Here is a 13,771-nt window from a genome sequence, read left to right on the forward strand (position 1 = left end):
AGAGTAAGCTTCCTTGGGCATGACCTCCCTGGTCTGAAGCGCTGAGCATGACATGTGTGACGGGTGAGGGGAGTTCACATTTTTGGAATGCTTTCCCTGCTAAGCATCTGCATTGTTGTCTTGTGTAATCCTTCCAGCAACCTTGGGAAGAGGTTACCCCATTTGACAGAGCAAAAACCGAGGCTTAGAGAGGGAAAGTGACTGGTCCACCATGTTGCAGCTGGTTAAGTAGCAGAGCTAGAATTCAAAGCCAGTTCTACTGACTCTGAAGCTCAGTTCTCTGAAGCGCTAGGTGTTTAGACTGCTAGGGCCAGTATGTTCTCAAAGAGTGAGGAGTTGCATTTTGGTCTCAGACCTTGAAGGATAAGCTGGAGTTTTGAAAGCAAAAAAGAATGAATAACACGTGCAAAGACCCAGAATTGGGAGGCCTGGGCAGATGGGAGACAGAGTTTGGAAGGGAAGACAGGGTAGAGACATTATTATTAATATATTGAATTTTAGTGCAAAATTGCTTTTTAAGTTTGTAACAAAAACCTCCTTCTGTCAGCTGACATTTAAAATTCTTATGACATAAATATATGTCCTGAAATAATATAGTTTAGTTTTGCTGTTTTTCAAACTTTATATTATTTTGCTTTTATATTATATTGCTTTTTTTGCTCAACATTATGTTTGTGAGTTTTATCCATATCATTGCATGTAGCTGTAATTTGTCAATTTTCATTGCTGTATAATATTCCATTGCATGAATATACTGTAATTTACTTATCCACCATACTGTTGATGGATGTGTGAGTTGTTTCCAAAGGGCAGCGATTAGAAACGATACTTCCGAGACTATTTTTGTACATGTCCTAGTGTGCAAGGGGGAGAATTTCTCTATGGCTGGTGGTTCTCAAACTTTTTGGTCTCAGGACTCCTTTATACCCTCAATAATTATTGGGGATCTCAAGGAGCTTTTGTTTATATAGCTTGTATTCTTTGATATTTACCATTATATAAATAAAACCTGAAAAAATTTTAAACCCTGAGAAATAAAAAATTATATATTCATTTAAAATAATAGTAGTAAGCCCATTGCCTGTTAACATAAGTAACATTTTTATGAAAAATAGCCATATTCTCCAAAACAAAAATATTTAGTGATAAAAGAAGCATTGTTTTACATTTTTTGGAAATGTCTGGCAGGGAAATTTTTATACTCTGCTATATTAAAATTCATTGGTCTATCTTGCCCTTTGAATGGGTCTCTTATCCTTGCATGATCATGTATAATAAGATCATTTGAAACCATCATGCATAGGTCAGTTGGAAATTTGGTTCATTGACTTATGTAGATCTTCCAAATGTTGACATATTTCATTATATTGAAACATCACATTCATTAATATCACCACCAATCTCATTAGAAAAAATCTTTAAGTGTTGGGAAGCTGTCAGGCTTACAATGGCAGATATAATTTTTCTGAAATTCTAATTTTCACTTGTTTTGTTCCTGATTTTAGAGAGAAAGCTTTCCATTCTTTAACTACTAAGTGTGATGTTTAGCTGTGTGTTTTCATATATGCCCTTTATCAGATTGAAGAAGTTCCCTTCCATTCCTAGTTTTCTGGGTGTTTTTATTGTGAAAAGGTGTTGGATTTTATAAAATATTATTTCTGCATCTATTAAAATAATCTGTGACTTCCCTCCCACACTTTGTTCTGTTGATCAGTTAAATTGATTGATTTCCTTAATTTCCTTAGGTAGAACCACCCTTGTATTCCTGAGTTAAATTCTAATTGATAATGGTATATATCCATTTTTTTATATGCTGTTGGATTCAGTTTGCTAGTATTTTGCTCAGGAGTTTTGCATCTGTATTTATAAGTGATATTGTTTTGTAATTTTTTTTGTGATATCTTTATCTGTCTTTGATATCAGGGTAGTGCTGGCCTTATTGAATGAGTTAGGAAGTATTCCTCCCTCTTCTATTTTTGGACAGTGTTTGGTAGAATTCACCAGTGAAGCCATCTAGTCTTGGACTTTTCTTTGTTGGTAGGTTTTTTTTTTTTTTTTTTGAGACAGAGTCTTACTCTGTTGCCCTGGCTAGAGTGAGTGCCATGGCATCAGCCTAGCTCACAGCAACCTCAAACTCCTGGGCTCAAGCGATCCTACTGCCTCAGCCTCCCAAGTAGCTGGGACTACAGGCATGTGCCATCACGCCTGGCTAATTTTTTCCATATATTTTTTTTTAGTTGTCCAGATAATTTCTTTCTATTTTTTTTTTTTTTTTTAGTAGAGATGGGGTCTCGCTCTTGCTCAGGCTGGTCTCGAACTCATGAGCTCAAACAATCCGCCCGCCTCGGCCTCCCAGAGTGCTAGGATTACAGGCGTGAGCCACCGCGCCCGGCCTGTTGGTAGGTTTTTGATTACTGATTCGATCTCTTTACTTATTATAGGTCTGTTCAGATTTTCTATTTCTTCTTAGTCAGTTTAGATCATTTGTGTTTCCAGGAATTTGATCATTTCATCTAGATAATCTAATTTATTGTTGTATAATATAATTGTACATAGTATTCTCTTATCCTTTTTATTTCTGTAAGGTTCATAGTAACATCTTTACTTTCATTTCTGATTTTAGTTATTATTGATTTGAGTTCTTTCTTCTTTTTAATGTAGGCATTTACACACATAAATTTTCCTCTGAGCACTGTCTTTGCTGCATCCAAAAAGTTTTGATATGTTGCATTTTCATTTTCATTTATCTTTTAAGTATTTTTATAATTTCCCCTGTGATTTCTTCTTTAATACAGTGGTTGTCTAACAGTGTGTTATTTAATTGCCACATATTCATTAATTTTCCAGCTTTCCTCTGTTATTGATTTGTACTTTCATTTCACTGTGGTCAGAAAAGATACTTTGTATGATTTCAGTCTTTTTAAATTTGCTGTTTTGTGTCCTAACATGTGGTCTATCCTGAAGAATGTTCCATGGGTGCTTGAGCAAAATGTGTATTCTGCTATCGTGATGGAGTGTTCTAACGTGTGTCTCTTAGGTCTACTTGGTTAGTGCTATTCAAATCTTCTATTTCCTTAATGGTATTCTATATAGATGTCTTATTCACCATTGAAAGTGGTATATAGAAGTCTCCAATTGCTATTGTAGAACTGTCTACCTGACATCATGTTTTTAATTTCTATTATTTCCAGTTGGTTCCAGTTTTCATGTGTTTGCTGGGATCACGCATCTTTTAACTCTAGTGTACCTTTCCCACTAGATCCTTTAGAATTTTTATCATTGTTATTTTAATGTCCCTATCTAATAAGTCTAACATCTGGATTATCTCTGTGTCTACTTCTGTTGATTATTTCCTCTCTTGACAGTGAGTAACATTTTTTGCTTTTCCTATGTCTTGTAATTTTTTTATTATAGGTCTAGATTTTTGTATAAAAGAACACTAAAGACTAAAGTAAATAATATATCTCCAGGAAGTGGCATTTTCCTTTTTACCTCAGGCCTCTGGAGTGAGGGTTGAGTCATTATGCTTTGAATTTGAACTGGGCTTTGTTGTGAATTTGGTTTGGTTCAGTTCATCAATGACTTCAAATGTTTTGATGGTAGAATCCAAGATTCTTCGTGCATCCTGGCCTAAAATTGAGAATTGGCAATATTCCAGAAATCTGCCTCTTGTTCACACCCAAACTGCCAACTTTCTGACCATGGGAGATCTCTCCTTGCTTTACAGACCTCCTGCCAGGTTTTCGGCTTGCGGGGGCATTCTGTTTCTCTTCAATTCTGCTTCCTTCCCTCTGCATCTTGGGGGATATCTTTCCTCCCTGCTTTCCCTCCCAGGGCCTTTGGAGGGTCCCCACCATACTCTGTGAAAATCTAGAGTGCATCAGAGGGTTTCTCTTGGCTTTCTAGCTGAGCCTGCATCATTTGCTAGCTGAAAGCTTGGTGGGGGAGTTTTCCCTCAGCCCTCCTGCCTCACCCTCAGCCTTCAAAAGCTGAAATCCCAGAAAGCCATTGATGGATTTCTTTTATTGATTTATTGATTTATTTATTTTGACACATAGTCTCACTCTGCTGCCCAGGCTAGAGTGCAGTGGTGTCATCATAGCTCACTGTAATCTCAAACTGCTGGGCTCAAACAATCCTCCTGCCTCAGCCTCCCGAGTAGCTGGGACTACAGATAACATGCCAGAACACCCAGCTAATTTTTCTATTTTTTGCAGAGCCGGGGTCTCACTCTTGGTCAAGCTGGTCTTGAACTCCTGACCTCAAGCAATCCTCCCACCTCGGCCTCCCAAAGTGCTAGGGTTACAGGTGTGAGCCAGATGGATTTCTTTTAACTGACCTTCTATCTCCTTCTAAAGGTGGCTACTTTGCACTCCCAAGAAACTGCATGTGCCTCAGGAGGATCTCTGAGCTCTCCTTCCCTGCCCCCAGCTTTGCCCATACCACCCCTTAGCTCTAGGTGAAGGTCCTTAGGGGAGAGCTGGGAGTTAGGCAAAGACTTGTGTTGTGGCTGGGTTCCTTGGGATTTTCAGCTGGCATGTTATCTCACACACAGCTATTAAAGGTTTCTTAAAAATTGGGTAGTTTCTCCTTATCTCTATTATGGCAATTCCTTTTTACTACTGCTGTTCTGCTAGAGGTGGGAAAGGCTGTAGACCTCTCTTTGCCTATAAAGAACTCATTTTCTAGAGTTTAGTTCATTTAAGTTTCTTTGGATCCTGATCTCTCTGATGTGTTTTTTAAAATATGACTTTGCAATTTATTTGGGTTATTTTGGTTGTTAGAGTAAAAGTGAAATGTCTTTCTCCACTTGTGGAGACTGACGTGTTCCTCTCTGGACGTATTAAGAAAAAAAAAGAAAGAAAGAGTAAAAGTGAGTCTTGTGCAACTTTCCACACCCAAACTGGTAGCAGACCCCTCCACCGATTTTTTTTTGTTTTTAATTTACAGGGTTTTCCCTTGGTGTCCAATTTACATACAATGAAATGTACAAATCTTAACTATGCATTTCCTGAATTTTGGCAAATATATACAAGCTGTGCAACCCAAATACCTATCTAGCATATTACTATCACCCCAGAATGTTTTCTCCTGTTCCTTCTCAGTCAGTCACCACTCCCCCCTCCCAGAGATAACTACTGTTTTGGTTTTTTCATTTTCTTTTTTTTCCTTTCTATTTTTAGTAGAGATGGGGGTCTCGCTCTTACTCAGGCTGGTCTCAAACTCCCGACCTCAAGCGATCCTCCCTCCTCAGCCTCCCAGAGTGCTAGGATTACAGGCATGAGCCACCATGCCCAGCCTTGTTTTGATTTTTTTATTATAGTTTTGCCTGTTCTAGAACTTCATATAATGGAATTTATAGCATGTATAGTTGATTCTTGTCATTAGTGGTAGTCAGATTTTGTAAAGTTGCTGCAAACACTGAATTAGCAAATACTGAATCATTGCTCTTAGAGGAAATAGAGGGTTAGGTTCCTATGAGCCTCTGGTTACATTTTTGTTAATTTGTCAGTACATAACCTTGTTTTATGTGTGTTTGTTTAGAGACACCTTATTTAATCTAGTGTTGATTCATTATCATTGGACTCAGGGCTCACAGCACTATTGCTCATGCCTGAACAAAGTGTATCCAACACAGATATTTTCTGTGTAAGACACATCACAGCTTTTTTGCGCTGAGGAACACTAGGCAGCACTGTGGCACTCACTTCACTTGAAGGCCATTTTAACACATTGACTGCCACACCAGAAAAAAAATTTTCTCCCTGGGGCCACTGTGTTTTATTAAAACAAAATGATCCTTTCTAATTTGTCATTTTTTTAATTGTGTTTTGTATGTGAGTTATACACAATGCAATCATGTTTTTAGAATTAAATTGACGATATTAATTGTAACAATAAGAACATCAACAAGTAAGGGTTTTGCCTCACATGGCCCCAGGCTCAAAACTAGCGTGAGTTAAATACAACTCACATGACAATCAATGCGTTAAACAGCAAAATCACTGACAAAAAGCACAAAAATGTGGAAAGCATGGCACTAAATAGACTGCTATAAAGATGCTGATTACAGTATCAAAGGCAGAGAATTGCTTTGTTCCACCTCAGGGTGGTTCAGACTATTTGGCTCTTTGCCCATACACATGTGAACAAAAGCACCAGGAGTATTGATTTTGGGGTTGCAAATTTTAGCCAGTAAGTGAATTTGCAAATATAAAATCTATGAATATTGAGGAAGGACTATATTCTCTTGTGAAAGGCTTCTTTTACTCAGCATAATGTTTTTGAGATTCATTCATATTGTTGCAGATATTTAGTTTATTTCTTTTTTATTTTACATCGTATAAATATATCACAATTTATTTATTCATTCTCTTATTGATGGACGCTTGTGGGCTGTTACGTGTTTTTGGCTATTATGAATAAAGTAGCTATGACCATTCTTGCATAAGTCTTTTTGTGGACATATGCTTTCATTTCTTTTGGGTAAATACCTAAAAGTAGAATTGCTGACTCATAGGGTGTCTCTATGTTTAATTTTATAAGAAACTGTCAGACCATTTTTTGAAGTGATTATACCATTTTACACACCCACCAACAAAATTAAAAAAGTTCCATGCCAGGTGCGGTGGCTCACGCCTGTAATCCTAGCACTCTGGAAGGCCAAGGCGGGCGGATCGTTTGAGCTCAGGAGTTCGAGACCAGCCTGAGCAAGAGCAAGATCCCATCTCTACTAAAAATAGAAAGAAATTAATCGGACAACTAAAAATATATAGAAAAAATTAGCCAGGCATGGTGGCGCATGCCTGTACTCCCAGCTACTTGGGAGGCTGCGGCAGAAGGATTGCTTGAGCCCAGGAGTGTGAGGTTGTTGTGAGCTAGGATGACGCCATGGCACTCTACCCCGGGCAACACAGTGAGACTCTGTCTCAAAAAAAAAAAAAAAAAAAAAAGTTTCAATTGCTCCATTTTCTCACCCACATTTGGTGTTTCCAATCTTTTTTATTTTAGACATTTTGATGGGTGTATAATGGTAAGTCATTTTATTAATAGTTTTGTATTTCCCTAGTGGCTAGTGATATTGAGCTTTCTCTTGTGCTTGTTTGCCATTCACATATCTTTTGTGCAGTGTTTGGTTTTGTTTTGTTTTGTTTCCGGCTGTTTAGAACACCTTAGAATTGTGCAGTGTTTCTCATAGTTTTGCCAATCTTAAAAATTGAACTGTTTCCTAATTATTAATTATAGGTGTTTTAAAATATATATCCTAGATACCAGTCATTTGTCAGATATATAATTTTATATATATTTTCTTCCAGTCTGTGGCTTGCTTTTCATTTTCTTAGTGATGATTTTTTTTTTTAATGAGGTCTTATGGTAAGGACTGGAAAACCTGCTAGACAAATTCTAAAAGAGCTGTAACACTTAGTGGTGATTTTTGATGACCAGAATGTTAAAGTTTGATGAAATGTTATTTATCTAATTTTTCTTTTGTGTTTGTCTTCTATTACCTGTGTAGGAAGCCTTCACCTACTGCCAAGCTACAAAGGTGTTCTCCTATGCTGTACTCTAAAGGCTTATGAGTTTAGAGTTTTTTGGTTTTGGTTTTTTTTTAGAGGTAAGATGTCACTCTGTCACCTAGGCTGGAGTGCAGTAGTACAATCGTAGCTCACTGTATTTTTTTCTGTAGAGATGGGGTCTCACTATGTTGCTCAGGCCTCAAGTGATCCTCCTGCCTTGGCCTCCCAAAGTGCTGGGATTACAGTCATGAGTCAATGCATCCAGCCTGTTTTGGCTTTTTAATTGAAAATCAGAAGACTATAAGTGCCTCTACTGAATTTTTTATTTTAACTTTTATACTTTTCATTTCTTTAAGTCCTATTTTTTTCACATCCACTGTTATTTTCACAGTTTCTTATTCCCAGTAAAGTTTGTCTTTTGTTTACATTTAGTAAGCAGAATTGTTTTTATAATGTCAGATGATTCCAATAATAGACTCTTTGGTTTGGTTTGATATTGCTATTTCTGCTATTTCCTTTTGTGCTTAGTTGCTTTTGACTGTGAATTGCTCATTATAGTTTCCTTTTTTTTTTTTTTTGAGACAGAGTCTCTCTTTGTTGCCTGGGCTAGAGTGCCGTGGCGTCAGCCTAGCTCACAGCAACCTCAAACTCCTGGGCTCAAGCAATCCTTTTGCCTCAGCCTCAAAAGTAGCTGGAACTACAGGCATGCGCCACCATGCCCGGCTAATTTTTATATATATATATATTTTCAGTTGTCCAGCTAATTTCTTTCTATTTTTTTTAGTAGAGACGGGGTCTTGCTCTTGCTCAGGCTGGTTTCGAACTCCTGAGCTCAAACGATCCGTCTACCTAGGCCTCCCAGAGTGCTAGGATTACAGGCGTGAGCCACCGCGCCCGGCCTATGGTTTCCTTATAAAATCATTTGTGGGAATTCTTTGAGTCTTGGAATAAAGGCACATATTTTCCAGAAAGCATTTGACTTTCCTTCTGCCTTAGATCACCTTATACTACAGTCTGATGTTTAGCGACACCTACGCTTATGAAAAAGTCAGTTTGTGCTTATGCTTCTCAGAAACAATTTCCAACTCCCCTGCTCCACCCAGCCAGGCAACTTTCCTTGTAGATCCCAGGGTAGTAAGAGAGGGGGCAGCTTTATTTATGGGTAACCTTTATCCTGAAGGCATAATTTCTTGGGGTCCTAGCTTTCAGAGAGGGGAGAGATCTATTAGACTCCTGTCCTGAGTGGGATCTGAGCTCTTTATTTTGTCTTTACTCACTGTTAGGTCATAAAAAGCTCAGGTTTGCCAGGTTTGGCAAATGCCCTTCTGGCAAAAGTGGCTTAAATGCTCTGCTAACCTCCCTGGGTTCGCATTGTCATTTAGAGTTTGGTCTGATAATTCTTGACTTTTATACTCACCACTGCTTTTAATAAAATATTTAAAACTATTTTACCCAGACTTTAGTTGTTTTTGGTGAGAAGTAGGTTTTAATTTCTAGCTAGTATTTGTGGAGATGGAAGTCTGGGATGATGTTTTGAAAGGGGAAGGAGAGGGCCAGATTTGTGCTTTGGAGAGAGCAGTTCTAGCTGGGGTTTTTTTCCCCCTTTATTCAATGATATTTGAAGTCCTACTATGTGCCAGGCTCTGTATTAGGCCCTAGGGATCCAGCCCCTGCCATGTTCCTTGCCCTTTGGGGACTTCTCTTCTAGTAAGGGAGACAGACTATACATCTGTAAATGAAGAAGAATAATTACGATCTATAGGAACTGCTAAGAAAGTTGTTACAGAGACTGAGAACCTGCTTGGAGAAGGTGGTTGGGCAATTGAAACTGAGACCCAGAGGATGGGGAGAAGCCAGCCATTCATGGTAGATAATGGGCTGGAAGGGAGGACCGAAGCAGGAAGCCTGATTAGGAGGCTGTGACAAGAGTGAGGAAGGGAGAGGAGTGGGAAACTGGCAGGACTTGGGGATTGGCTGTTGGGGGAGAAGAGTGCCACCAGCTCAGGCATGTGGCTGATGTGAATGGGCATTTGATGGGGACACTGGGAAGGATCAGGCAGGGGCAGAGGGAAAGGTAAAGGAGTCAGGTTGGCACGTGCTGCCACATGGATGAATCTCAGGGATGTTATCCTGAAGGCATATGTGAACTAAGCCAGGCACAAAACAACAAGCACTGTATGATTCCACTCATATGAAGTATTTGGAGTAGTCAAATTCATAGGGACAGAAAGGAGAATGGTGGTTGCCAGGGGCTGGGTGGGTAGGGGGAATGGGGAGTTAGTGTTTAATGGGGACAGAATTTCAGTTTTGCAAGATGAAGAGTTCTGGAGATGGGTGGTAGTGATGTGTGCTCAATGTGAATGTATTATACCTAACGTCACTGAACTGTATGTTTAAAAATGGTTAATATGGTAAATGTTATCTATATGTATTTTACCATAAGAAGAAGAAGAAGTCAGGTTGGACTTTGAGTCTGGGTGGATTGTTGGGGTATCCAGAGCGAGATGTCCAGAAGTCAGTTGGCCACATGGAACTGGGGTTCGGGGGTGGTCAGGACAGGAATGGATATTTGGTCCATCCATCCAGTCTGAGGTCCAAGCTGTGGCAGCAGATGGTCTTAGCTCCAAATCCACTTCCGTGACCCAGTTCTCTGCCCACAGCCTCAGCCACCCCTCCCCGACGTGCTGGTCTGTATGCTCAGTGGGCGGCGCCGCGTGGCCTGGGCCCGGATCGCTGCCCAGGATGTGCTGTTCTCTGTGGTCGAGGAGGAACGGGGCCGGGACTGCGGGAAGATCCAGAGTCTGCTGCTCACAGTGAGGGGGCCCGGGCTGAGGGTGCTAGGAGAAGGGGGTGAGGCTCGTAGGGCAGGGTGGCATTGGGGTGGAGGCCTGGGGCTCCTAACGAGGGGCCCCCAAACTCTCTTCAATCGTCCACAAAACCAAAAGGAGATTGTGCCTTTGCCCAGGTCAGCTTGAAATGAGATAAACTCCAAAGCTTGCTAGCTGTGGGCCAGCACTGCTCCTTTTGCTGACTAGGCGCTGACAGATGGGCTGTGTGCCGAAACCGGAGAGTGTAATTAGTCCCTGGCAAGCATAGCTGGTTTGCAGGCAAAATATTTCTAAATGAAGTGTCCCTGGAAAAGATACCAAAAGGGGTCCCTAGTTGGGAGAAGCTGTGACCCTTGGGCAGAGAACAGGGAATGTAAATGTGTTGGGGCGGAGGAGGCAAAGCTGGAGGGCAGAGCTCAGAGTGCAGTTTTGGGATGTGGGGTTGTGGGGTATAGTAAGTGTCAGTGTTGGGGCAGGAATTGTGGGGACGGAGAGTAGAGGGTCGTTGGGCACAGGAAGGTGGGCAGGAAGATGGTGCGTGGCTGGGCTTGTAGGGAGTGTTCTTCAGATCAGGGAGCTGGGCATGGTTTAGCCACATGGAGCAGGGCGTGCCTTGGAGGAGCAGGACTGTTGGGCCTAGCTGGGGTAATCAGAGGAGGCAATGGGGCCCTAACATGCTTCCTTCCCACACAGGTGCCCGGGGCAGGCCCTGGGGAGGTCTGTGCCAAACTGGAGCTCTTCCTGTGGCTGGGGCTGGGCAAACAAGTCAAGGCCTGCACCTTTGAGCTGCCCCCAGACCTGCTGCCCGAGCCCTCGGCTGGGCTGCCTCACAGCCTATGCCGGGATGGTGAGTACAGGATGGGCAGGGTGGGCACAGGGCCTGCCTTGCTATTTGCCCAAGGGGTGGGGCTAATGTGTCAGGCACCCCAGTGGTCCCCTGAGCAAACACGGCCCCTTCCTTCCCCCTCACCCCAGACTTTAGGTACTTCCAGCTCCGGGCTCACTTGTACCAGGCCCGAGGTGTGTTGGCAGCAGATGACAGTGGCCTCTCGGACCCCTTTGCTCGAGTCCTCATCTCTACACAGTGCCAGACCACACGGGTGAGGGAGGTGGGGAGGGGGCCTGGGAGACAAGGTGGGGTGGGGCTGAGCTTTTCCCCAAGGGTCTAAGACTTTCTTCCCACCCTGGGGTTTTAGGACAAGATATTGGATGGGACTTCCCCACTCAGGGTGGTATAGGACCAGAGGTCTTAGGGGTGAGGAGTCCTTTTCTGGGGTTGACTCTAGGCCTGGGCTCCGAGGGCCGCAAATTACAACAGGGACAGACAGGGCTAGAAGGGGTGGGCTCTAGCACCAATCTGAAGGTGCTTTCAGCTTCATCACATCTCACTCCTTTTGTGACAAGCGTCACTTCAAGTGTTCCCTTAGAGTAGGGGTGCTCACCTGGCATGTGTGTTGGGAGCCTTCTTCTGACAGCTGCCGGTGCCCTCTTTTCTACATGGCCCCAAGGTCCTGGAGCAGACGCTGAGCCCCCTGTGGGATGAACTCTTGGTATTTGACCAGTTGATCATAGATGGCAGGAGGGAGCATCTGCAGGAGGAGCCACCCTTAGTGGTCATCAATGTTTTTAACCACAATAAGATTGTGAGTGTGGCCTGGGCTCCAGCTGGGGTCCCGGCCTGGCATCTCCCTTGGCCTAATCCCCCCACCCTAGCCTGCCTCCTGAGCCTCTTCCCTTTTTGTCTTCACCACCCTGTTCCCCGCAGGGCCCCCCTGTGTTCCTGGGCAGGGCCCTGGCCGCCCCAAGGGTAAAGCTGGTGGAGGACCCCTACCTATCCCCTGAGCTGCAGTTCTTCCCCCTGAGGAAGGGACCCCGGGCAGCTGGAGAGCTCATTGCCACCTTTGAACTCATTGAACTGGACTACAGTGGCCGATTTGAGGTCAGAATACCCTGGCTTATCTGACATAGGGATGGGCCATTAGGCCATCCATCCCCAGGGAATAGAAAACATGGGTATGTCCCAGGGATACCACCCCGGGTCCCTTACCCCAGAGAATACAGGCTACAGGTCTTTCCTGGAGTCACTTCCTTGGACCTCCTGACCCCAAGGAACATTACAGGTATGCATGCCCAGGTTTCACCTTGCCAGGCCTCCAACCCCAGAGAACCTGGCTGTGGGGTCCCACCCCATCCCACATGCCTCAGATACCCCCCTCCCTTCCTGCACGTGGCTGCTTCCTGAGCCCGCTCCTCTCACCGGTCCAGCCTTGCCTGGTTCCTTGTGTTTGTACTTTACCAGCAGCTCCCTGTGTCCCTTCTCTACAGCCAGGCTGTCCCTCCTTTGGCCTGATTCCTCTCTGACTTCCCTCCCCCTGCAGCCCTCAGTGCCCAATGATGTGGAGCCCCAGGATCTGGCACCCCTGATGGAGCCCCGCTCTGGACGCCTGTCCCTGCCACCCAACGTGCGCCCAGTGCTCAGGGAGTTCCATGTTGAGGTAGCACCAGGCACCCCAAGCCCCCTATTCCCCCACATTGTGGTGTCCCTCTGTGAGGTGCAGGTCCCTGAATCTCTCACTTCCTGGCTCTAGGTGCTGTTCTGGGGTCTGAGGGGCCTTGGTCGTGTGTACCTGTTTGAAGTGGAGCAGCCCCAGGTTGTGCTGGAGGTGGCCGGGCGACGTGTGGAGTCTGAGGTTCTGGCCAGTTATCACGAGAGCCCCAATTTCACTGAGCTCGTCAGGCATCTGACGGTGGTGAGGGCATGGGCTGGGGGGCAAGGAATGCTGGGCAGAGAAGTGAAAGAGGGCAGTGGATGGTGGATTTCCAGCTGGTTATTGTAGATGATCCAAGGCTCAGGCAACTCTATAATGAGCCTGATAGTAAATATTTTAGGCTTTGTGTGCCAGCCAGTCTCAGTTGCCGCTACTCAACTCTACCATTGTAGCATGAAAACAGCCATAGACAATATGTAATTGAATGAGTATGAGTGTGTGCCAATAAAACTTTATTCATAAAAACTGGCAGTTCACCAGACTTGGCCTATGTGTGGGCTGTAGCATACTTATCCCTAGATTATCTATGGACCTGTGGTGCTTTGTTGGCTCTATTGAATGAGTAGATTATCCAAGTGTCCTGAAGGATAAGTCTCAAAGAATCTATCTAGGATTACAGGGTGCGCCTGTAATCCTAGCACTCTGGGAGGCCAAGGCGGGAGGATCGTTTGAGCTCAGGAATTCAAGACCAGCCTGAGCAAGAGCGAGACCCCGTCTCTACTAAAAGTAGAAAGAAATTAGCTGGACAGCTAAAAATATATAGAAAAAATTAGCCGGGCATGGTGGCGCATGCCTGTAGTCCCAGCTACTTGGGAGGCTGAGGCAGAAGGATCTCTTAAGCCCAGGAGTTTGAGGTTGCTGTGAGCTAGGCTGACAC

General features: G+C 43.6%; 1 protein-coding gene across 1 annotated transcript in view; it reads left to right on the top strand.

Annotated features, from left to right (window-relative positions):
* Positions 1 to 13,771, top strand: part of LOC105827508 (fer-1-like protein 4) — a 37,755-nt gene that overhangs the window by 12,473 nt on the left and 11,511 nt on the right. The window contains 7 exon segments of the mRNA XM_012665708.1: positions 10,178 to 10,330; positions 11,039 to 11,192; positions 11,321 to 11,445; positions 11,854 to 11,988; positions 12,111 to 12,284; positions 12,724 to 12,840; positions 12,934 to 13,097. Of these exon segments, the coding sequence (XP_012521162.1) occupies positions 10,178 to 10,330; positions 11,039 to 11,192; positions 11,321 to 11,445; positions 11,854 to 11,988; positions 12,111 to 12,284; positions 12,724 to 12,840; positions 12,934 to 13,097 (1,022 nt within the window).

This window comes from Propithecus coquereli, unplaced genomic scaffold (assembly GCF_000956105.1).
Source record: "Propithecus coquereli isolate 6110/MARCELLA unplaced genomic scaffold, Pcoq_1.0 Scaffold122, whole genome shotgun sequence".
Lineage (NCBI taxonomy): Eukaryota > Metazoa > Chordata > Mammalia > Primates > Indriidae > Propithecus > Propithecus coquereli.